We start from the raw sequence: 27,170 nt of genomic DNA on the forward strand, positions 1-27,170 counted from the left end.
TTACCAGAGAACAAAGGACAATTAAAACAAATGCAAGTTACGGCACCTAGTACCGGCCCGTCGTACGCAACCATAAAGTTCGAGTGCGAGCGCGCGCGTCAACGAGACACGCCGTCCAAACAGTCGCGCACGAACTAACCATTTCCTCTGACGTAACGACACTGCACGGAACTTTATTGTTGTGTAAGGCAGCTGCAGCTGGGACTGGTTTCGACAAGTTTCACTCGCTACGGCTGCAGAGGAAATGGTTAGTTCGTGCGCGAACTGTGGTTTTGACGTACGAGGACTTCTTGTCATTATCTCCTGCAGTTACCTCTTCAATTCAGGTGTGCAGACAGGTGGTGGTCTGCCCCTGGGAGCATTTTCAATCATGAATTTGGGAATCCTGGAGGAGTTTTGTTCAAACTTGACAGAGGGGGAGAGTCACGTTGGTTTCAGTAGGACGGGGCAACATGCCACACATCAGCTGCATCATTGTCCTGCGTGCTTGAGACGCTTACACCAGGGAGGATCCTCCCCCAGTGGGCTCGTATCTCTTTGTTGGGTTCATGTTTGGCTACCACGTGGCCCCAGGCTTTGCAGCATCATTTCCCTTCTGTGCTCCATGTCTGTCCTCTTGTTCTTTATCCCCTCCGTTGGGGAACATGTCTGAGATGCTTTTGAAAATGTGTTCTGCATTTTCAGTAGCTGTCTCTCCACTGTTTTTCGTTTCTTTTTTCTTTCCTTGTTCCCCTTCTTCTATCCTTCCTTCGCTTCGGCGTTTGAGGTTCCTCTTTTTCTTCTTCCTCCCTACGCGCTCCCAAAGGCCCACACGTCTGACGCGAAACAGGTGACTGGGTAACGCTCAATTGTCTGCCCCAGGTCGATAGGTAGGGTTCACACGTACCCTCTGGTACAGGCCAGGCCCAGGGAGAGGTGACTGCCTGAGCTGCTATCTTCCCAAATTGCCGATCGGTCCCTCTGTCAGGTGTTCAGGAGGTGTAACCTGAGGTGTGAATAGTCGCATAATGTGGGTGCGCCCTCCTCTGAGGAGGAGCTCCCAGTTGGAAGCAGCGCACCATCAGAGACACTGGCAGTCGTGGGGGATTTTCTCGCAATGAACCAATCATCTTCTTCATAATCAACGTCTACTAAACGTAAATGGAACGGGGCTAACGATTCAGAGACCGTCCCAGTTGCACCACAGTTCCTCGTGGTTTCAGGTACTGAAGGAGGTCAGTCCTTTGCTACGGTAAATCGGTTTATTATTCAGAAAGGTGTTGATGCAATTGCTGGCCCTGTGAAATCCTGCTCTCGTTTATGCAGTGGAAGTTTACTTTTGGAGAATACTAGTGATTCTGAAGAACAACAGCTGCTTGCAGCTTCGCTCCTCCATGGCTATCCTACTTATGTCGACGCCGATCGAACGCTGAATTCTTCCTGTGGTGTTATTTACAGTAGGCTGCTCGATGGTCTGACCGGGGCAGAAATCCAAAGGCACCTCTTTTATGAGGGTGTCATTGAGGTCCATCAGGTGATAAAAAGGTAGATGCTTCCTTAGTGCCCAAACGCTCACCTTTTCTTCCTTTTGATAGAGTGATGCTTCTGTCAAAGATCAAAGCAGGTTGTGAAGTTATCACAGACTGACTGTACACTCTGAACCCGATGCGCTACTACCAATATCATCGTTACAAACACACTCAAATGTCCTGCCAACACCTGGCCAAATGTGTAACCTGTGGTAGGGATGCTCGTGAGGGTGATTGTACACCTCCTTCTCCCCCTGTATCAATTGCACTGGCGACCATTCCGCCTCGTCCCGAGATTTTCCCCCGTATCTTGATGAGCGGGCCATCTAGGAGATCCGGGTGAAGAAAAAACTGCCTTACCTGGTGGCTCGCAAGTTTTTGGCTAGTCGAAAACAGTGTATTCTACCATCTGGCACTTACAGTACTATTCTTGCTACATCTCGCTTCATGGAGGACATGTGACTTCAATTCAGCACCGTCCGGTGTTATGGCAGCATTCCCGTCTCCTCCTCTAACTGTGTAACAAGCCACCAAACTTTCACCTCATGGGGTGAAGTACCTCCTATACAACCAGTAGGACAGATAGGACAGAAGGAATACTTCTGTGAAGACTTCTTACATCCCTCCAGCTAACAAACGTCGGAATCGTCATCTGCCAACCGGAAAGGCTCCAAGAAATCTAAAAAAGGCAAATGGTCTTCTCCTTCGCGGACTTGGAGACGCTCTTCGACGGTGTCGCCACGTGATACCCTCGCCTGGTCGACCTCTGCGTTGCTGTTGCGCAATGCTAGCCATTTTTCTGCCCTGGACTCTACAGACCGACAGAGGGAGAATGCCAACGCCTCTGTAGATCTCATGGAGCAGGATTCTCCAGCGTCTGTGCCCAGTAGCAGTGATTCTTCGAACGCTAGCACTCGTTAGCTGCCGAGGTGACACCCTTCATTTTTTTCCCTCCTCCTCTTTTCTCATCATGACTCTCCTCCAATGGAATGTTTCAGTCCAACACATGCTCTTCGAAACGCAGCGTCCGCTTGTTCTCTGCTTCCAGGAAAAAAATTGCCTCCTCACGACCGCTTTGAGCTCTCGCATTTATTCCCGGACTGCTTTGACCTTCCCCCTGAGGACAGCGTGGGGGGATCATGCTGCTCCTCTGGGATGATGTTCATAATCAACCCATCTCCGTGACTATCTGCCTTCAAGCTGTTGTAGTCTGCATTTTCCATCCTCACTTCACCTTTTCCCTTTGTACCCTTTACATCCCTCCATCATTCAGACTTCCTTCAGCTTATTGGGCAAATCCCTCACCCTTTTCTACTGCTCGGTGACTTTAATGCTCACCATCCCCTTTGGGGCTCTCCCAGAACCTGTCAGAGAGGTGCCCTCTTGGCTGACCTTCTCAATCAACTTAACCTCATCCACCTTAACATAGGAGCACCCACGTCCCTTTCAGATTTCATGCACACCTATTCCCATTTGGACCTCTCCTTTTCCACTGCCCAACTTGCCCATAGTCTTGAGTGGTCTGTTCTCTCTTACACATACTTGAGCGACCATTTCCCATGTGCTATCAGTCTGCTGACTCCTATCCACCTACATGTACACCCAAATGGCAGCTTCCTAAGGCCAACTGGAGGCTTTATTCCTCGCTGGTGACTTTCGACGAGCAACTTTTCACCAGTTGTGATGACCAGTGGGATACCTTACAAATGTTATCCTCACCGCCCCAGAACATTCCATGTCTCACATTTCCTCTTTAACACACTGTGTCCTGGTCTGGTCCCTTGGCGGACTGAGGCATGCCGCGACGCAATTTGCGCTCGGAGACGTGCTCTCTGCGTTTTTAAACGTCATCCTACGATGGTGAACTGTATTCGTTATAAACAGTTGCCTGCAAAGTGTCGTCGCTTTCTTCGTGACAGCAAAAAAAGCTAGCTGTATTTCCTCTACTAGTTCTTTTAGCAGTTCCACTCCCCCTTCAGTCGTGTAAGCTAACTTCTGGGACCGAGGTAAATTCCCCAATTTCGGCCTGACTTTGTGAACCAAAGTCTCCAACACCTTGAGCCACTATTTTGCGGAGATTTTGAGCTCCACCTACTATCGCCCTGTCTTCCTCCATCGGAAAGGAGTGGGGGAGGCTCGAGCGATACCCTTCTCTTCTCAGAATCGTGCATGCCACAATGCTGCCCTTACTATGAGTGAGCTAGATCATGCTTTCACTTCATCTCGATCCTCAGCACCAGGGCCGGACGATGTTCACATTCAGATGTTCAGAACTGTTCTCTTGTGGAGAAGCACTTTCTGCTTCATATATATAATCGTATGTGGGCAGAGGGCAGGTTTCCCCGATGCTGACATGAAGCCACTATAATACCTATACCTAATCCTGTTAAGGACAAACACTTTCCTTCTAATTATCGGCCGATTTCTCTCACCAGCTGTGTATTCAAAGTGATGGAATGTATGATTAATGCGTGGCTGGTATGGTGGCTCGAGTCTTGCAATTTACTAACCACTGCACAGTGTGGATTTAGAACGCGCCGTTCTGCAGTTGACTATCTCATCACTTTGTCAACCAAAGTCATTAACGGTTTTCTGCGAAAATACCAAACTGCGGCTGGAGCCCTGGTATCCTCTGTATTCTCTACACATGCGGCTTCCGTGGGTGCATGCCTCATTTCTTTCAAGAATTTTTAAAACGAACGTTATTGATCAGAATGGCCATATATGGGATGCCTTGCAATGTGCTGTTCAGAAAAGAGCTCCATCCCCTTGTACTCTTACGGATTTATGGACACTCTGAAGGATTCATAGTGTCAGTTCCCTCCAGCACTACTTCAGACATCAGACGAGTTAATGCCACGTCGTTGTTCGGCATTTCTGCGTGCTTGTGGGGGCCCTAAACGATATTAGGCAGGTATACCAGTGTCTTTGGCTCTTCAGGGTAGAAGTAATTGCTTCCAATAATGGTTCTGCAATCGTGTAGTTATACAATAAAGGCTCTGTGTATTCGCGTTACATTACATTTGTTCATGTTAATGTTCAATTGCCACTTCGTGCACGAAGCGTCTAATCTCTGCAGTTCTTCCTGCGCCTCTCTACATCTCTGTATACAACAGCATCATCCCTGGAAAGTCTCACGGAACTTCAGACCGTATCTACTAGGTTCAAAAATGTTCAGATGTGTGTGAAATCTTATGGGACTTAATTGCTAAGGTGATCAGTCCCTAAGCTTACACCCTACTTAACCTAAATTATCCTACGGACAAACACACACATCCATGCCCCAGGGAGGACTCGAACATCCGCCGGGATCAGCCGCACAGTCCATGACTGCAGCGCGTTAGACCGCTCGGCTAATCCCACGCGGCATCTACTAGGTCATTTGCACATAACGTGAAGAGTAATGGTCCTGTAACACACCCAGGGCCACGCCCGAAGTTACTTTTACGTCTGAAGACTTCTCTCCGTTGAGAATGACAAGCCATGTCGTGTTAGCTAGAAACTCTTCGATTCAAAAATCTGATATTTCGTACGCTCGTATTGTAACACTGAAATGTTCCAAAATGCAGAGCTTTCATTCATATAATGGAAGAGACCGAGAGCCGACACAAGGAAATATTTGTATTAAATTGCCTTGGTGTATACGTTTGCAGCGTTTTTCCATAAGTTTAATAAACACAACGGATACACATAACAGACTTTAGTCATCAGTAATATATTTTCCGTCACTATTTAGATCAGTCTGCCAACGCTGCGTTAGCTTTTAGATTCTATGACCGTAGAAATCACGTGGCTATGAGGCCAAGGAGTCGTCGAGCCATGTTCGGAGCGCATTTTCATCCAGAAAATAAGTTCCTTAAAACTTGTTCCATAGAGGGCGGAAAGGGTGTAAATCTGAGGACGCAAGATAAGATGAATAAGGTGAGTGCATAGTGTTTTTTGTAAGTCTAGCAGAATGCATGGAGGCGTTATCTACATCTACATCTACGTAGATACTCTGCAAATCACTCGAATCTCCGGGGGGAGGGGCCGCGCAATCCGTGACATGGCGCCTCAAACCGCGGGCCACTCTACGCGGCGGTGTGAAAGGCCTTCTGCAAATCCAGAAATACGGAATCGATCTGAAGTCCCTTCTCAATACCCCTCAACATTTCATGCGAATAAAGAGCTGGTTGTGTTTCACAAGATCGATGTTTTCTAAACCCATGTTGACTGTGTGTCAATAGACCGTTTTCTTCGAGGTAATTCATAATGTTCGAACACAATATATGTTCCAGAATCCTGCTGCATATCGACGTTAATGATATGGGCCATTTTCCGGCTGTGCTCTATCCAGTAGCATTATCCCCATAGACTGTGCAAATGTTTACGGCTGTCTCCGCTGCTGTCACCCCTCCGCTGAACTCAATCAGAAGAATATGTCGGAAGTGTTCCGATTTCTGCACTTGACACTCAATTTTCCAGAGCCCACAGTTCCACTCATCATATCCAAATCAGGAAATGACAATATGTAAACTCAAATAGCAGTAATGAACTACAAACACAAAATTACAATCGATAAGCCAACCCATAGCAATCGAATACCACATGCAAAACAAAAACGTTACGAACTTTTGCACCAAACCAATACTTCTAAATTTAAACTTTTTGTTGTAATATTGATACTTACAATAATCGGTAGCCTACGTAATGAACAAATTCTATTGAAAATATTACTATGTAAAAGCATTTTATAAACTTACTAAAATACAAATTTGTTCCATTAGAACTAACGTATGCGCTGCACTTACCCACAACTGTGAAAAGAGTTTACACTAACAGATGTTTATTGCATCCAACGACAATAACTGAGGAAAGTATCATTTGTTTACTAAATTCTGTACGTCGTTCGTAATAACAGAGCTTGCAGTAGAACAAATACGTTTCACACTAGCTAAGGTATGCGTTTTACCGCCCATGCGTACTACACGTTCTTTTCTTGTTTTGGTATATATCACCGTCTCTCAAAATATGAAATAGTTTTTTTAATAACATCCTGTATATGTGTAGGAGTTGTAATGGTATTTTGTCTTTATTCCATTCTCCATTCCAACGTTGCCTTCTTCGTACTGGTATGGAACCCACAAAATGTTAGCAATTTTGAGGGAAACTTCCACCAACTGACAAGTTCCGCAGTTACTCATACTTACAGCACTGTCCTGCAGAAGCTACTTGTGGAAGTCGGCGAAACTTGCGGGAGTCGACTTGCTGGTGGTGTTTCCATATCAAAGAACTTGCAGAAGTAGCAAGCAACTTGCATAAGTTTACTTGCCAGAGGACACATTCGTTTATGCTGTGGTTGTCATGTTTACAGCGATTTAGTGGCAGGAATTCCGAGAATTTGCTGTAAAAAAAAAAAAAACAATTTTTTAAAGTGTTTCATACTTCATTTCTATTTTCTTTTTCGCCATTCTCCTACTTCAGACTTTCTGATTTACACTTACTGAAGTTCAATTATTCTCTCTACACGTTGGCAAAAGTTAAAACATTTGGGCTTTACGTTCCACTATTAATAATATTGCACCCTACAGTACTGTATGTCAGCTGTCTTACTGCATGCTGTTTCTGAAGTGCAGCAGAATATCTTAACAAATTATTGCCGTTACAGTTGTTTTAGTGTAGGCCATTTAATAGTCAAGTAAACACCCAGAAAATTCACATGTAACCTACTCAGCCATGTATAAAAGCCTTTTAAGTTTCACTGGCTTTGATAGCTAATTGAAATAGTAAATGCGTTCATTAGTATAACAGGTGTTAGCGGGGGCGAGTTAGTTTAAATACACACACTCCGGCGCGCTCATCGCTGATTGGCTATCGATTTATGGGCGTAACTCCACAAAGGCGTATTTCCGTCCTTTGTTCATTTGCTCTGACCTTATTACCAGGTCGCTTCTCTCCATCTCGTATGTTGTCTTAGCAAACAGCATTAGTTGCTACCTTTGACTTTACGCAGATGAGGCAATTATCTATCCCGTTGATAATTAAATCAACATCCAGTTATACCTGGACAAAGTATTAACCAGGGACAAGACTTTAGAAAAATGTTATATTGATGAAATTTAAAAAGGCTGCAGTCTGGATAAGCGAATAATAATGGATCACAAGTGGCAACCAGCAACATAAAATTCTTTGTGCTGATGTAATGACACCCTAACTTTCCTTCCTAGATTGCACTAGCGCAAAATGTTCAAACAACAGATTACATTTGGCGAGTACTGAATAACTCGAGTCGAACATGGTTGCGACTATTGGTGTTGCGTTTCCAGTTTTTACTAATGACCGCTGTTTCCAGTTTTTACAAACGGCTGCTAGATCACACTATCGAGATGTGATAACATTGTTGTTTCAGTAGTTGTTATCTCTTACTATTAAAACAATAGCAGCTGAGAAACTGACGGAATAGATTACAGAGAGCTGTTAGATAAACAATGATGGAAAAAAATGAATATTCCTCGTGAAGATTGTGGCGGTTTCCTTTCTTAAAAGTGAGCCTTGAATTTCAGTAAACGTTATTCAATCCCGTGCGCTAAGCCCAACAATAATATAATTCTTAGTTTGCCTCTGCTGAACAACCGCAGTAAGCTGCATAAAATAAAAATCCCATAGAAAAAAAGTTACAAGAATAAAAGTCACAACTAAGTTCTTCGATTTAGCATCTGACTGCCTTAGAAAGTGTTCCACCATTACAGGAGTCGCTAACAAAAACATCCAACACAAAATGTTAAAAAGAGAGTAAATATTTGTATCAGCTTTACACGGCGATTTTCTTTTTAAAAAAAGCACACTGTGTGTAATTATTGAGAATAAAATGAGAATACTTCCGTATCACAATGTGCGAATAAAAATAAAGACCAGAAAAATTCCGTTACTGATTACTAGCTTCATCAGCTCATTCACGAGCGATCTTCAGATCTAAAAAGGCAGAAAACTGTATATAAGAAAGGAGCAATAGCAAAATACATTTAATATTTTAACACCCATAATGTGGTACATACCAATAAAAATTATTATTTTATACAATGGTTCAAATGGCTCTGAGCACTATGGGACTTAACTTCTAAGGTCATCAGTCCCCTAGAACTACTTAAACCTAACTAACCTAAGGACATCACACACATCCATGCCCGAGGCAGGATTCGAACCTGCGACCGTAGCGGCCGCGCGGTTCCAGACTGTAGCGCCTTTAACCGCTTGGCCACCACGGCCGGCTTTTATACAATGTATCAGGCTCTAGGCATTATACATCATTACAGTCTATCGAACTGAATCGCTCTTGTCACGTGCACACCGAAATATAATAAATCGCGACAAAAATAAAATTTTACGAAAGTATATTTGGGAGGTGGTATAAAGTTATGATCTTAACTAAAGTAATGGTGGTGGTGAGTTCCTATAGGACCAAACTGCTCAGGTCATTGGACCCTAGGCTTACACACTACTTAATCTAACTTAAACTAACTTACGCTAAGGACAACACACACACACACACCCATGCTCAAGGGAGGACTCGAATCTCAGTCGGGGCAACCGCATGAACCGTGTCAAGGCGTCCTCAACCACGCAGCTACCCCGCGCGGCAACAGTTACATAGTTCATGCATGGACTAAACAGGGGGAGTGTGCAACTGTTGTCATTGTCAATCATCTTGTATTAAAATACATATGTGGCAATATGAGCACTGGATATACGGTCTGACGCGAAAGTCCGTTAACATTTGTAAATGAGCTAATTCACGAAACAATGAAAATAGAGGGGTAAAAAATTGACTTACATGCCTGAAACAGCGAGCAGTGTCACTGAACCCAAAAATCAGTGCAAAAAATGGCCAACAGATGGCACTGGGCGGCAACACGTCAATGACGCCGCATGAGCTGTAGTAATGGAAATGAGCGTTTGGCGTCATTGGCCGGGAGGCCCCTTACGGGGCAGGTCCGGCCGCCTTGGTGCAGGTCTTATTACATTCGACGCCACATTGGGCGACCTGCGCGCCGGATGGAGATGAAATGATGATGAAGACAACACAACACCCAGTCACTGAACGGAGAAAATCAACGACCCAGCCGGGAATCGAACCCGGGCCTGTAGGACGGCAATCCGTCACGGTGACCACTCAGCTATCGGACCGGACATGAGCTGTAGTGAGAGAGGGAGACAGACGCGACAGCAATAGCGACATGAAATTTCAGTGAAATCCAGACCATTAGCTGCTTACAGGCGTTGATAAATATCAACGGGGACAGTTGAAAATGTGTGCCCCGACCGGGACTCGAACCCAGCATCCCCTGTTGACATGGCAGATGCTCTAGCCGACTGAGCCATCGAGGACGCAGTGGATAGTCCGACTGAAGCGACTTATCTCTGGCACGGCCCTAGTGAGACGCACTGTCCACACACTACAGATGTAGTGCCCCTACCCACTATACTCATTACTCGGGGCAGTCAATCTACCGCCGATTCCCGTAAGAGTTTGAGCAATGTGAGTGCATCCTCACTGAAGAAGATCGTTGGCAGGTAAGCATCAAAAAAAGTTTTGCATCACCCCGGTTCCATAAATCCTGAAGATAGACGTTGACTGTGGATATTGTATGTCACTAAATCCGCCCAAAGATGTAAACAACCATGCATAAGCTACGCCTATTACACGAGGGGGTTCGACGGCCGAACAGTTCCAGTCAATCCACCAGGTAGGAGGTACAGAGCTCGTGTTGTCTGTAGTTCAACCATGCCTAGACGGTCAATACTGCGGTTCGATCTCGTCCGCATTGTCATTTTGTGCCAGGAAGTGCTCTCAACAAGGGATGTGTCCAGGTGTCTCGGAGTGAACCAAATAGATTTTCTTCGGATACGGAGGAGATGAAGAGAGACAGGAACTGTCAATGACATGCCTCGCTCAGGCCGCCCAAGGTCTACTAATGCAGTGGATGACCGCTACCTACGGATTATGGCTCAGAGGAACCCCGACAGCAACGTCACCATGTTGAATAATGCTTTTCGTGCAGCCACAGGACGCCGTGTTACGACTCAAACTGTGCGCAATAGGCTCCATGATGCGCAACTTCACTCCCGACGACCATGGCGAGGTCCATCTTTGGAACCACGACACCATGCAGCGCGGTGCAGATAGGCCCAACTACATGCCGAATGGACCGCTCTGGATTGGCATCACATCTCTTCACCGATGAGTGTCGCATATACCTTCAACCATACAATCGTCCAATGGTTCCAATGGCTCTAATCACTATGGGACTTAACATGTGAGGTCATCAGCCCCTAGACTTAGAACTACTTAAACCTAACTAACCTAAGGACATCACACACATTCATTCCCGAGGCAGGATTCGAACCTGCGACCGTAGCAGCAGCGCGGTTCCGGACTGAAGCGCCTAGACCCGCTCGGCCACAGAGGCCGGCCATACAATCGTCGGATACGTGTTTGGAGGCAACCCGGACAGGCTGAACGCCTTAGACACGCTGTCCAGCGAGTGCAGCAAGGTGGAGGTTCCCTGATGTTCTGGGGTGGCATTTCGTGGAGCCGACATGCACCGTTGGTGGTCTGCACGATACGTGAATGCCATCCTCCGACCGATAGTGCAACCATATCGGCGGCATATTGGCGAGGCATTCGTCTTCATGGTCGACAATTCGCACCCCCATCGTGTACATCTTGTGGATGACTTCCTTCAGGATAACGACATCGCTCGAGTGGCCAGCATGTTCTCCAGACATGAACCCTATCGAACATGCCTGGGATAGGTTGAAAAGTGCTGTTTATGGACGACCTGACCACCAAACACTCTGAGGGATCTACGCCGAATCGCCGTTGAGGAGTGGGACAATCTGGACCAACAGTGCCTTGATGGACTTGTGGATAGTATGCCATGATGAATACAGGCATGCATCAATGCAAGAGGAGGTGCTACTGGATATTAGAGGTACGGGCGAATACAGCAGCCGGGACCACCACCTCTGAAGGTCTCGCTGTACGTTGGTACAACATGCGATGTGTGGTTTTCATGAGCAATAAAAAGGGTGGATGTGATGTTTGTGTTCATTTCTACTCCAATTTTCTGTACAGGTTCCGGATCTCTCGGAACCGAGGTGACGCAAAACTTTTTTTGATGTGTGTATATGGAGATGGTATCTGTTCTTGCGGACTGCACTCACATTGCTCAAACTTTTACAGGAATCTGTAGATTGACTGCCGCGAGTAATGAGTATAGTGGGCAGGGGCACTACAATTGTAGTGCGTGGACAGTAAGATGGAAATGTGTGTCTCACGGGGAGCGTGCCAGCGATAAGTCCCTGCAGTCGCGCTATCCTCTGTGTCCTCGATGTCTCAGTCGGATAGAGCGTCTGCCATGTCAGTAAGAGATCGCGGGTTCGAGTCCCGGTCTGGGCACAGATTTTCAACTGTCCCCGTTGATATTTATCAACGTCTGTAAGCAGCTAATGGTCTGGATTTCATTGTAATTTCATTCTTCGAGAGCTGCAAGATCACCAATAGTATCTATTCTTTCGGACACGTCCGAAAGAACAGATACCCTCTTCATATAGCAATAGCAACATGTTGACTTACCAAACTAGGCACTGTTAGTGAAGCTTTACTTACCGAAATCGAGAGTCCGCAAGCTTTACGATCCTACTGTCATAAGAAGGGCATTCCAGCGGGTAAAGATTCCTTGTGAAGTGGCGCTGTGAAGAAAATGATCACAAAATTCGAAGCCGTGCGTTGTTTAGACGATAGGCCCCGTAGTGGGCGACTAGCCGTTAGCGCTACTGCTGCTCGGACAGTTCAGGAGCAAACAGAGACTTTAGCGGGTTCAGCTCCGCTTGGTGAAGTCGGCGCTCGTGAAGTCGCACGTCGCACCGGCATTCCATGCTCTACAGTTTGGAGAGCACCAAGACGTACCCTCCAAAGTTAGCCATGGAAAAGTCATCGTCATCACGAACTGTTAACCGTCGGTTTTGTGATGCGGAGAGCGTTTCCGGTGTGGGCACTCCAAAAACAAAAAAAAAAAAAAAAAAAAAAAAAAAAAAATGGGAAGTGACGATTGGTTGACTAATGCGCTGTGGACAGATGTCGCCCGTTCCTCACTCCGAGGATCCCTCAACACCTACAACTGCAGAATTTGTGCTACCGAAAATCCCAGTACTGTCGTGGAAAAAATGGTTCAAATGGCTCTGAGCACTATAGGACTCAACATCTTAGGTCATAAGTCCCCTAGAACTTAGAACTACTTAAACCTAACTAACCTAAGGACATCACACACACCCATGCCCGAGGCAGGATTCGAACCTGCGACCGTAGCAGTCCCGCGGTTCCGAACTGCAGCGCCAGAACCGCTAGACCACCGCGGCCGGCCACTGTCGTGGAAACCCCATTGCATTATGAGAAAGTCACGGTGTGGTATTGGTTTACCAAATCAATCGTGGTCGTAGACTTTTTTGTTCCGAGGCTGGTGCTTTTCAAACTGTCAGCGTGACGGCTGCGAGGTACGCCGATCCGTTATAGGATCGCATCGTCTCTAAACTACCAGTAGGTACGACTTTGATGTAGGATGGTTCTCTACACCATATTGCTACTCGTGTGAAAGATCTGTTGCGCACATTGGTTGGTGGGGATCGCTTCCTTCATGCTTGGCATCCCAGGTCCACAAATCTCAATCCGTGTGTGTGTTGGTTGTGTGGTTAGCTGACGTCGCAAGTCTGGGGCAATCGTTCGACCTCAGTAGGAATGATAAAAGACAATATTCGACGGCAGTTTCTCACCATACCTATTGATATGATCTGCAGTGCTGCTCACAACATTGTCCTACAGGTATTGTTGATGAATGACGGCCGACATGTTGATCATTCGCTATAACAAACATCCTCTTTGCTAAAAATCAGTTGTTACTCTAATTATTGCTTTTTGGATCACCTGAAGCGCCATCCATTGGTCATTTTGTAGACTTTTTTGTTTCAGTAAAACCCCACGTCATCACAGGCATTGCGGCGGGGCGGGTTAGGGTTGCGGCGTGATTGTTTGATCACTGTCTTTCGTCGTACTGTGCACTATAAAAGTTCCACCTAGCTCAGTATGGCTTTTGATCACCAGCCCGATTCTCTGCATGCATAGATACTGTCCAGACGATGTTAAAAGCAGCGTTGAAGAAAAACACTGTCAATACTTACGTTTGCAAAACTCTGGTAGCAAGCTATCCTGTAATATCTTATAACAAATTTTGGGTGGAGGGCGATTGCTTCATCTCTTTAGAAAAACGGCAAAATTCTACAACGAGTTCTTTTATTTCTTTTGGTTCAAAATTAAACGCCTGCCATCAGCCCGTATTTAATTAACGAATAATATCACTGTCCTCAGCTCACAGTTCATACAACCCAGAACACACACAAGGCAGCCAGGAATGTACTTAAGTACAACCCGAATTGTTACCCGATTTACAGTCTTTACAGTTGCTCGCAGACATTCCATAGACGAATATGAAACATGCCACGCGGAGTTCTACAAGGGCCGAAAGTTCACACGCGTTTATCTTTCCAACAGATCACTTCACAAAGCTCAGATTTTCACAATCTGTCCGTAAATGCAACTGCTTTCACGGCAATACAATCCGGACGCGAGAAACCCATAACTTCTTCATTTCACGAATAATGTAGACGGACACGTCCAACATGACTTCTGCGTCCGATAGCTAGCCAGCGACTGCCTGAATGCTGCTCCTTCCACAGCCTATAACAACCTGCAATGCGCGGTAAATTCTTAACTCTGATTGGTTGTTCAAAATGACCAGCCAATCAAAACAATCCTTCGAGTACTTTTTCACGCTAAAACTGTCTAACGCCAATCAACATTCACAGATGCATTTACGTCATTTCATCATGCAAATATTAATAAGATGTTTAACAAAACCAAACGAAAACTAATCTTGAAATAACTTTAGAAAACTATTATTCTGTAAACGGCTATTCTGGCTGCCAACTTACAAAAGCAAGTACCCTTAGACATACGTCAATAGGGAGGTGGGGAAATTACATTTATCATTGCAACTTGATTGCTTAACACCTTCCCATGATACAGTTACGTAATGTTTACCATGAGATAATATTGAATTTTTTCGGATGTCCCACAACACTCTCACTCATTCTCATTTACTCACACAACAACGCAGTAAATAAATACTGATCTTTTCTGAATTTTATATTGTTGTTGTTGTGGTCTTCAGTCCAGAGACTGGTTTGATGCAGCTCTCCATACTACTCTATCCTGCCCAAGCTGCTTCATCTCCCAGTACGTACTGCAGCCTACATCCTTCTGTATCTGCTTAGTGTATTCATCTCTTGGTATCCCTCTACGATTTTTACCCTCCACGCTACCCTCCAATACTAAACTGGTGATCCCTTGATGCCTCACAACATGTCCTACCAACCGATCCCCTCTCCTAGTCAAGTTGTGCCACAAACTCCTCTTCTCCCCAATTCTATTCAAACCTCCTCATTAGTTATGTGATCCACCCATCTAATCTTCAGCATTCTTCTGTAGCACCACATTTCGAAAGCTTCTATTCTTTTCTTGTCCATACTATTTATAGTCCATGTTTCACTTCCATACATGGCTACACTCCATACAAATATTTGCAGAAACGACTTCCTGACACTTAAATCTATACTTTTAACAAATTTCTCTTCTTCAGAAACGCTTTCCTTGCCATTGCCAGTCTACATTTTATATCCTCTCAACTTCGGCCATCATCAGTTATTTTGCTCCCCAAATAGCAAAACTCCTTTACTACTTTAAGTGTCTCATTTCCTAATCTAATTCCCTCAGCATCACCCGAGTTAACTCAACTACATTCCATTATCCTCGTTTTGCGTTTGTTGATGTTCATATTATATCCTCCTTTCAAGAAACTGTCTATTCTGTTCAACTGCTCCTCCAAGTCCTTTGCTGTCTCTGACAGAATTACAATGTCATCAGCGAACCTTAAAGCTTTTTTTTCTTTTCCATGGATTTTAATTCGTACTCCAAATTTTTCTTTTGTTTCCTTTATTGCTTGCTCAATATTCAGATTGAATAACATCGGGGAGAGGCTACAAACCTGTCTCACTCCCTTCCCAACCACTGCTTCCCTTTCATGTCCCTCGTCTCTTACAACTGCCATCTGGTTTCCGTACAAATTGTAAATAGCCTTTCGCTCCAGTATTTTACCCCTGCCACCTTATATTACGAAAATGAAAAATAGTTAACGTTTTTAATTGTGAAAATTCAAACAAATTGACCTAACATTTTGTGAACTTCCGTAATGATTCCAAATGATACTAAAAGACAAACTGTTATGAATCCTCACCGACTTTAATCTTACAAGTGTCGGTTTGGCGTATTAAAGTAATTTTCTCTAACTCTGGAAGTATGCCAGCTAGAAAGCTGAGATTTTTACACAATCTTCTTTTTAATAACAAAGTACAGTATATTGACTTTTAACTAAATTGAATAATATTTAATATAGTTTATTTAGATTCTTATGGGCTTGAATATTCTGTCGCTCGAACTGACACACGTACGGCTTCCCACGGCTAGGCTAGCGACAGGTGCGAATGAGTCACAGCTGTTTCTATCACCGCCAAGGGCTCCAAAGCTACGAGCCGCACTGCAAAGTAGTGCAACAAATGCTATTGCGTATTGACTCGCGACGTTACAGCATGTGTGTCAATTTTTACCTCTCTACCTACGTTGTCCATAAAGTAGCTTACTGAATTATCACGTGTTAACGGACTTTTGGGTCACCCTGTATATACGAGGGGCGTTTAATAAGTAGTGGAATACATCTTCTTTCTTCTGAAAGCGGGTTGGTTTCATTCGGAATTCCATTGTATTATTCCCCAATCGTTCGGCTACAGAACCCTATTTTTCATCATAATCCCTGTTGAGTGCGAAGGGACTTACGCCACCTTACTGGGAGAATCTGTACGCCAGCGTGGTACAACTCTAATGACAGACATTGCAGCCAACATCTTGCTGCATCAATAACCCCCCCCCCCCTCCAAAAAAAAAGAAAAAAAATCATTCACGTACCGCTTCCCACGGAGTGCATAGTTCATTGGGCCGAATAGATGGGAAGCTGCGTGAACTGGGCTGTAGGATGGGTAAGAAAGAACAGTTAAGTTTTGTGAGCTTCGCTCTGGTGCGCAGACTTGTGTTAGGCCTTGCGTTGTCAAGGAGAAGTTCGTTTACATTATTAAGGCGACGAAAACGAAGTCGTTATTTCAGTTTCCTGAGGGTAGCACAAGAGTTGATCGTTGCACTATGAGGGACGACATCAAATACCGCAGAGTCCCAGAAAATTGTCGCCAAGACTTTGCCGGGTACGGCTTTGAACTTTTTCTCCGTAGGGGAGGTTGCGTGCCGCCACTCCATGGATTGCAGTTTTCTTTCCGGTGATGAACCCATGCTTCATCACCTGTGACGATGTTCGACAAAAAATTGCCACGATCAGCCTCGTAATGAGCAAACAATTCCTGACAGAGGGTCTTTCATTTCTCTTTATGGTCTTCTGTTAAGCGGCAAAGAACCCACGGGCACACACTTTTGGCTTCGCCAACTGGTGGGCGAGCGTGTCAGCACAACCAACAGAGACGTCCAATTGGGCAACGAGGTGTTTGATTGTGATCCGTCGATCAGCTCAAATGAGAGTGCCCGCACGCTCCACCACAGCAGGAGTCACAGCTAGACTATGTGATCAAAAGTATCCGGACTCCTGGCGCCCTCCATCGGTAATGCTGGAATTCAATATGGTGTTGGCCCACCCTTAGTCTTGATGACAGCTTCCACTCTCGCAGGCATACGTTCAAACAAGTGCTGGAAGGTTTTTTGGGGAATGGCAGCCCATTCTTCACGGAGTGCTGCTCTGAGGAGAGGTATTGATGTCGGTCAATGAGGCCTGGGACGAAGTCGGCATCCCAAAACATCCCAAAGGTGTTCTGTGGGATTCAAGTCGACTCTGTACAGGCTAGTCAATTGCAGAGATGTTATTGTCGTGTAACTACTCCGCCACAGGGCGTGCATTATGAACAGTTGTCTGTCGTGTTGAAAGATGCAATCGCCATCCCCGAATTGCTCTTCAACAGTGGGAAGCAAGAAGGTGCTTAAAACATCAATGTATACCGGTGCTGTGATAGTGCCACGCAAAACAACAAGGGGTGCAAGCGCCCTCTATGAAACACATGACCACGCCATAACACCACCGCCTCCGAATTTTACTGTTGGCACTACACACGCTGGCAGATGACGTTCAACGGGCATTCGCCATACCCACGCCCTGCCATCGGATCGCCACATTCTGTACCGCGATTCGTCACTCCACACAACGTTTTTCCACTGTTCAATCGTCCAATGGTTACGCTCCTTCCACCACGAGAGGCGTCGTTTGGCATTTACCCGCGTGATGTGTGGCTTATGAGCAGCCGCTCGACCATAAAGTTTTCTCACCTTCCGCCTAACTGTCTTAGTACTTGCAATGGATCCTGATGCAGTTTGGAATTCCTGTGTGATGGTCTGGATAGATGTCTGCCTATTACACATTGCGACCCTCTTCAACTGTCGGCGGTCTCTGCCAGTCAACAGATGAGGTCGAATGGCTCTGAGCACTATGGGACACAGATGAGGTCGGCCTGTACAGTTTTGTGCTGTATGTGTCCCTTCATCTTTCCATTTCACTATCACATCGGAAGCAGTGGACCTATGGATGTTTAGGAGTGTGGACATCTCGCTTACAGATGTGCGACACAAGTGACACCCAGACATCCGACCACGTTCGAAGTTCGTGAGTTCCACGGAGCGCCCCATTCTGCTCTCTCACGATGTGTAATGAGTGCTGAGGTCGCTGATATGGTGTACCTGGCAGTAGGTGGCCGCCCACGCACCTATTATGAAAAACAGTTGGTTTTGGGAGTGTCCGGATACTTTTGGTCACATAGTGTACGTGCGGCCGGCCGGCGCGTAGGATATTGTACACGTATGCGCGACCTTGTCGCGATGATGACAGACGCCTTGCCCGACGACTTACCGTGCTTTTATTTACTGCTAGATCTCCTTAACATTCTACAAGCGCCAATGAGTATCTGCGATGCTCTGGTTTTCCCACAAATGATACTCAATGATAGCTGTCTGCTTGGAACGCATCTCCGTTACAGGCGACAATTTGAAGGTTAAGTACAGCGCCGCTGCCTATCGGAACATCATAGAACTATAGGGACTGAAGCAGGAATATCCCACGATGTTCCACAACAAATTCCGTGTTTTTCAATCGATATTCGCGGAAAAAAAAGTGTTGCATTACTTATTATTCCGCACCTAGTATAATACATGGCTAACGTTGTAAATTATGTAACTACGACGCCCTTCTACTTGAGATATAATCATAACTTTATTCCAGCTCCCAAATATACTTTCGTATGTTTTTATTTTTGTCACAATTCGTTATATTTTTCAGTACACACATGACAACAAGAGTGATTCAGCTCAACAGATTGTAACGATGTGTAATGCCTAGTGGCTGACACACTGTATAATATTGAAATGTATCATATTATGGGTGTTTAAATATTAAATGTGTTTTGCTATGTTCACCTCTCATGTATAATTTTCTGTATTTTAGGTCTGAAGACGGCTTTTGAATGAGCAGATGAAATTAGTAATCAGTAAAGGAATTTGATCTTGACTTCGGATTTTTATCCACACATTTTGATACGCAAGTATTCACATTTTACTCTCTGTAATTTCGCACAATATTATTTTTTTTAAAACAATATCGCTGTGTGAAGCTGATAGAAATATTTACTCTTTTTTAACATGTCAAATAACAATTTTCATGTGAATTCATTACATAAAGTAAACCACTCATCACTGACCTAAAGTCACATTGTATTTTTTTAAATAATATTGCGAGCACTGCGCCTCATAGAAATAGCTTGATAACAGTCTTTAAAAAATACACTATCATAAAAAATTAGTAAACCCTTTTAGAGACTTGTAATACACTCAATATTTAGTGTTGCAACAGTGCATATGGAGTACATGAAATGATTACATGTAGCAGTCAATAGCACAAACGACACCTGGTATCAACCCATACTGACACTCCTATATCAGTGCGTGTGTAGCCCCCACAGGCGGTAGTGCGGGCGCTGACTTTGGCATCCAGTCGTTCGTACAAATGGCGAACACTGTCCTCCTTGACCTGCTCACGTAGTTCCATAAGAGTCGCACGAGTCACTTCTCGTCCCATCACCCTCGATTGGAGTCAAGGTCGGAGATCCAGCTGGCCAGGGAAGCTGCTACACCTGTTGCAGAGCGCATTGAGTTCCAAGGACAGCTTTTGGCTGCGTATTGTCCTCTTGAAACAACACATCACCTTCCTTCTCCACGTACCGAGCACTGGCTATCGTCCCTTCTAGAAACATCAAAGGTGAGGGAGAGTTGTTGGTCATTAAATCCCAGACCATAAGGTATAGGGTGGTGCCAGTGTGTCTTTATGAAACAGCACTCAGCAGGCCTACGTCGTATGCACAGACAATATGCACAAACAACCAGCACTTGCGTGGACAAAGAATTTGCTTTGATCGCTGAAGACCATGGCGTGCCATTCTATCTTTTAAGTGATCCTCTGTTGCTACCAGTAGAGCCATGCACGTCGATGCTGTGGCACGAGCGGAGGACAGGATAGAAGTGTGCGTACCTGTAGCCTCATTGCTACACTACTGGCCATTAAAATTGCTACACCAAGAAGAAATGCAGATGATAAGTGGGTATTCATTGGACAAATATATGGTACTAGAACTGACATGTGATTACATTTTCACGCAATTTGGGTGCATAGATCCTGAGAAAACAGTACCCAGAACAACCACCTCTGGCTGTAATAACGGCCTTGATACGCCTGGGCAGTGAGTCAAACAGAGCTTGGATGGCGTGTACAGGTACAGCTGCCCATGCAACTTCAACACGATGCCACAGTTCATCAAGAATAGTGACTGGCGTATTGCGACGAGCCAGCTGCTCGGCCACCATTGACCAGACGTTTTCAATTGGTGAGGGATCTGGAGAATGTGCTGGCCAGGTCAGCTGTCGAACATTTTCTGTATCCAGAAAGGCCCGTACACGACCTGCAACATGCGGTCGTGCATTATCCTGCTGAAATGTAGGGTTTCGCAGGGATCGAATGAAGGGTAGAGCCACGGGCCGTAACACATCTGAAATGTAACGTCCACTGTTCAAAGTGCCGTCAATGCAAACAAGAGGTGACCGAGACGTGTAACCAATGGCACCCCATACCATAACGCCGGGTGGTACGCCAGTATGGCGATGACGAATACACGCTTCCAATGTGCGTTCACCGCGATGTCGCCAAACACGGATGCGACCATCATGATGCTGTAAACAGAACCTGGATTCATGCGAAAAAAATGACGTTTTGCCATTCGTGCACCCAGGTTCGTCGTTGAGTACACCGTCGCAGGCTCTCCTGTCTGTGATGCAGCGTCAAGGGTAACCGCAGCCATGGTCTCCGAGCTGATAGTCCATGCTGCTGCAAACGTCGTCGAACTGTTCGTGCAGATGGTTGTTGTCTTGCAAACGTCCCCATCTGTTGACTCAGGGATCGAGACGTGGCTGCACGATCTGTTACAACCCTGCGGATAAGGTGCTTGTCATCTCGGCTGCTAATGATACGAGGCCGTTGGGATCCAGCACGGCGTTCCGTATTATCCTCCTGAACCCACCGATTCCAGCAGTTATTGGATCTCTACCAAAGCGAGCACAAATGTCGCGATACGATAAACCGGAATTGCGATAGGCTACAATCCGACCTTTATCAAAGTCGGAAACATGATGGTACGCATTTCTCCTCCTTACACGAGGCATCACAACAACGTTTCACCAGGCAACGCCGGTCAACTGCTGTTTGTGTATGAGAAATCGGTTGGAAACTTTCCTCATGTCAGCACGTTGTAGGTGTCGCCACCGGCGCCAACCTTGTGTGAATGCTCTGAAAAGCTAATCATTTGCATATCACAGCATCTTCTTCCTGTCGGTTAAATTTCGCGTCTGTAGCACGTCATCTTCGTGGTGTAGCAATTTTAATGGCCAGTAGTGTAAAAACCAGTTCGTGTTGAGACGTCTCGGCTCAGAAGCCCTCATGTCTGTGCTGTGGTAGCTATAAGATCTGCCACTGCTGTCCTTACAATACGATGATCCTGGCGGACGTATGTACCGTGTGGACGTCCAGAACCTCGTCTACGTATGGGAGAGTGTTAATATGACACTGATACTAGCATCGGTCTACAGTGGACGCACACGACCAACTTGTGTGCCAATTCTTTGAAAGGACCATCCCGCCACTCGGAAGCCCACAAAAAAAAAAAAAAAAAATGGTTCAAATGGCTCTGAGCACTATGGGACTTAACATCTATGGTCATCAGTCCCTAGAACTTAGAACTACTTAAACCTAACTAACCTAAGGACAGCACACAACACCCAGCCATCACGAGGCAGAGAAAATCCCTGACCCCGCCGGGAATCGAACCCGGGAACCCGGGCGTGGGAAGCGAGAACGCTACCGCACGACCACGAGATGCGGGCGGAAGGCCACAATTCGACCCCTTTCAGACTCGCTCATTTGGCTGCAGGAAGCACACGAGTGCGTCTCCGTGGAATGGTTGCCTGCTTGCTTCACATGGTTGCACCATACTGTGCCTTCTGGCTGTGAGCATTCCCTATTAATAGCTAGACACAGATGGCGCCCTGGTAGCAAATCCCTTACGCTATCTGTAGGCGGACGACGTTGAAACCGTAAGCAGTACATGTCCCATACCCCAGGTGGCATATGGCGCTATCGCATCAAAATTATTGTCCTCTTTCCAGGTGTACTAATTTTTTTTTCCGGCAGTGTATGAGGCGCCGGGATAGCCGCTAGCGTTGGCTCGCGCTTCCCGGATAAAATCACGATGGAGATGTTAGACGATTCGTTCTGCGTTAGGCTGTATTCAATGAAAACTTCGTAGCACGTGCTCCTGATTGTGACTCTGAAATATCGACCCTGTGCAGACGTACCAGGCAGGCTTACGAGGCTATAAAGACGGCCTTACGCCGCGCACTGATATGGCGCGACTTCGTCCTAGACGCCACGCACTAAACGCCAGACAATGGCCACTCCTAAGCTGCGTGCATACAGATAGGGGTCGTGACCATCGCCGTTACGGAGCCAGTTAACATCGCTTTCAGGCGACCTGCGTTCGGTATGCAAGATATGTAAGCGTGTGAAAGGAACTTTAAGGTTTAACGTGACGTCGAGAATTCGAGACGGAGCACAAGGTCGGTGGGGTGAAGGGGACGGGGGGAGAAGAGAGGGGCACCACCCACATCATTCGCCAGAAGTGACATCCAGGCACCAACGGAAAACTGAAATCGGGATTTTAATCCCTCTACTCGTGAATGCATCACCTCGCTTGGTAAACAATTGTGCTGTGTGTATGACTCGTGAGTTCTCTTCTACTGACATGTTCTTCGTTTGTGTTTAAACAGCCTCCCCCCCCCCCCTTTATCAGCAAAAAAAAAAAAAAAAGGTTCAAATGGCTCTGAGCACTATGGGACTTAACATCTGTGGTCATCAGTCCCCTAGCACTTTGAACTACTTAAACCTAACTAACCTAAGGACATCACACACATCCATGCCCGAGGCAGGATTCGAACCTGCGACCGTATCAGTCGCGCGGTTCCGGACTAAGCGCCTAGAACCGCTAGACCACCGCAGCCGGCTTTTATCAGCAGAGTAGACCATTGGAATATAAGACTTCCTTGAGGCTTTGCTGTGTATCTCTATTATTGTGATACTGAATTATAAGTAACTAAAACAAAGCCCCAAAACAGTCATAAAGCCGCGCGGTCCCAGGCGCCTCGTCACGGTCCGCGCGGCACCCCCAGTCAGAGGTCCGATTCCTCCCTCGGGCATTGGTGTGTGTGTTGTCCTTAGCGTAAGTTAGTTTAAGTTAGATTAAGTAGTGCGTAAGCTTAGGGACCGATGACCTCAGCTGTTTGGTCGCATAAGACTTTACGACAAATATCCAACAATCATAAAGACGAGAGGAAGGACAAATTACATTCAGACTCGGGAGTGCTAGAAACATAACCAGAAGGTAACAAAATTTTAAATACCCAACGCTTTATGCCAAAAGCTTTACATTAATTAAACAGCCACAACCGGAAAACATTATTGATTACAAAACTGCTCATCCTCTGTCACAAAACGTGCACATGCGCCCCCAGAGGACGGCGGCTGCCTGCGGTAACAGAAACAGTCTGGCTACAGGTTGGTACAGGTGACTTATAAAACAAGAATAGAGCACACGTGTAACAACAAAATACAATTATTTTAAAACTCCACAGCCCGCCCCGAGCTCGAGAATAGTAATAAACAGTTATACTAGTTATTATTAAAGAATATTTTAATGGATAAGAAGCAGCTTTGCATTTCCTTAAATCCAACTTTAAATAAAAGATACACGGCATCAACTAATGGCGCCAACTAATAACTATTCAACAGTTAAATTGCTTATAATAAGTTAAACTGTAGTAGTAGCCGTCCAGTAACAAAACAGTTTGCGAACTGTCGCAAGCTAATGGGCCAGTGACTGCAAATTGCAGGAATTAACTTAGAGTCTCACTAACTTAGAGTCTCTTCTGGTCATAATTTCTATTTTTCATATGTTTTCATTTGAATGTAAACTTAAACACTGTTGATTTTGTGACTGATGTTCAAAATATTACGACACTTTTCCAAAATCTGATCATCCGTGATTATTTCACTACTATAGACCAAAATTTCTTCGATTGAGGCAATAGTTACCTACGAGATTTTGGCTTATAGAGAGGGTACGAAGTATCCTTTCACCCAAAAAACTGGATTGTGGTCAATTCCAACGCTAAGCACATGCACGAATCCGAGAACAATGGTTTTTAATTGTTTAAGCCAAAAGTAAAAGGTTTACTGAGAAACTATCTGCATCAAGGAAGCCCATGACACACATCAAAAAAAGTTTTGCATCACCTCCGATCCGCGAGTTCTGGAACCTGTACAGAAAATTGGAATAGAAATCAACATGAACATCATTTCCGCCGTTTTTATTGCCCTTGAAAACCACGCATTGCTTGTTGTACCACCATACAGTGAGACGTTCAGAGGTGGTGGTCCAGATTGCTGTACACACAGGTACCTCTAACATCCAGTAGCACGTCCTCTTACATTGATGCCTGCCTGTATTCGTCGTGGCACACTGTCCACAAGTTCATCAAGGCATTGTTGGTTCAGACTGTCCCACTCGCCAACGGCGATTCGGCGTAGATCCCTCAGAGTGGTTGGAGGGTCACGTCGTCCATAAACAGCCCTTTTCAATCTATTCCAGACATGTTCGATAGGGTTTAGGTCTGAAGAACATGCTGGCCACTCCAGTCGAGCGTTGTCGTTATCCTGAAAGAAGTCATTCACAAGATGTGCACGATGGCGGCACGAATTGTCGTCCATGAAGACGACGCCTCGCCAATATACTGCCGATATGGTTGCACTACCGGTCGGAGGATGGCATTAACATGTCGTACAGCCGTTACGGCGCCTTCCACGACCACCAGCGGAGTACGTCGGCCCACATAATGCCATGCCAAAACATCAGGGAACCTCCACCTTGCTGCACTCGCTGGACAGTGTGTCCAAGGCGTTCAGCCTGAGCGGGTTGAAGGCATATGCGACACTCATCTGTGAAGAGAGCGTGATGCCAATCCTGAGCGGTTCATTCGGCATGTTGTTGGGACCTTCTGTACCGCGCTGCATGGTGTCATGGTTGCAAAGATGGACATCGCCATGGACGTCGGGAGTGAACTTGCGCATCATGCAGCCTATTGCGCACAGTTTGAGTCGTAACACGACGTCCTGTGGCTGCACGAAAAGCATTATTCAACATGGTGGCGTTGCTGTCAGGGTTCCTGCGAGCCATAATCCGTAGGTAGCGGTCAAAATGGCTCTGAGCACTATGGGACTTAACTGCTGTGGTCATCAGTCCCCTAGAACTTAGAACTACTTAAACCTAACTAACCTAAGGACAACACAAACATCCATGCCCGAGGCAGGATTCGAACCTGCGACCGGAGCGGTCAAGCGGTTCCAGACTGAAGCGCCTAGACCGCACGGCCACACCGGCCGGCCGGTAGCGGTCATTCACTGCAGTAGTAGCCATTGGGTGGCCTGAGCGAGGCATGTCACCGACAGTTCCTGCCTCTCTGTATCTCCTCCATGTCCGAACAAGATCGCTTTGTTTCACTCCGAGATGCCTAGACACGTCCCTTGTTGAGAACCCTTCCTGGCACAAAGTAACAATGCGGACGCGACCGAACCGCGGTATTGACCGTCTAGGCATGGTTGAACTACAGACAAAACAAGCCGTGAACCTCCTTCCTGGTGGAATGACTGGAACTGATCGGCTGTCGGACCCCCTCCGACTGATAGGCGCTGCTCATACATGGTTGCCGGCCTGGTTGGCGGAGCGGTTCTTGGCGCTACAGTCTGGAACCGGGTGACCGCTACGGTCGCAGGTTCGAATCCTGCCTCGGGCATGGATGTGTGTGATGACCTTAGGTTAGTTAGGTTTAAGTAGTTCTAAGTTCTAGGGGACTGATGACCTCAGAAGTTAAGACCCACAGTGCTCAGAGCCATTTGAACCATTTCATACATGGTTATTTATATGTTTGGGCGGGTTTAGTGACATCTTTGAACAGTCAAAGGGGCTGTGTCTGTGATACAATATCCACAGTCAACGTCTGTCTTCAGGAGTTCTGGGAACCAGGGTGATGCAAAACTTTTTTTGATGTGTGGATGTACGCATAAAATGGCTATGCAAATAGGTAAACATAAAATACGCAGGACACAGAATACTTTAGTTATATCAATAGCAAAATGCCATTTCTCATTACTGCTCACTGGAGAGCTCGCCATTTGCTCGACAATATGTGAACGAAAATAGTTACTGAATGTTTCGTAAATGAAACTGTTAATGTAGACAAGTAAAATTTACAGATACAATATACATCTAGCTCTTCCATTGAATCTGCTATTATATAGCTCTAGTTTTAAAATGAAAATATATCTTAATGCAATATTGACTTAAAATATGGTCGTAACTTTGATAAACCTCGTACGAAGAAGAAAAACGAGCCGAACATTGCTTAGCGCGTGGTCATAACGTCGAATTCTGCGCGACGTACCTCATCGCGGCCAACCGTCAAAACTTATTTACTCGAATCTGGAAAGAGCTACTTTCTTCACTGCAAACTTCTCAAAACATGCCCAGTGATTTATTTGGGAAGTATCACAATAACTATGAACAATAACGAAAATAAAACCAGTTGACTATCAGGCAGTGATGCCAGACTACAAGATGTCGAAAAATCAGTTTATTTTGCTGGATAGTTTTGTCTAAATCGAATGAAAAAGACTGCAAAGTGGAGAACGCGAGCGAATCAAAAAACAGTAGTTTTTAATTTTTTACGTGAAATTTAAAAGTTTTACTGAGAAACAATCAATAGAT

General features: G+C 45.6%; 1 protein-coding gene across 1 annotated transcript in view; it reads right to left on the minus strand.

The window, feature by feature from the left end:
- Nucleotides 1-26,852, minus strand: part of LOC126152169 (uncharacterized) — a 192,868-nt gene extending 166,016 nt beyond the window's left edge. The window contains exons 1-2 of the mRNA XM_049915989.1: nucleotides 26,848-26,852; nucleotides 6,698-6,891 (exon numbers count right to left, since the gene is read on the minus strand). Coding sequence (XP_049771946.1) covers nucleotides 6,698-6,891; nucleotides 26,848-26,852 — 199 coding nt within the window. The remainder of the gene's footprint in view (nucleotides 1-6,697; nucleotides 6,892-26,847) is intronic.
- Nucleotides 26,853-27,170: the final 318 nt, after the last annotated feature.

Source organism: Schistocerca cancellata, chromosome 2 (assembly GCF_023864275.1).
Source record: "Schistocerca cancellata isolate TAMUIC-IGC-003103 chromosome 2, iqSchCanc2.1, whole genome shotgun sequence".
In the NCBI taxonomy this organism is placed as follows: Eukaryota; Metazoa; Arthropoda; class Insecta; order Orthoptera; family Acrididae; genus Schistocerca; species Schistocerca cancellata.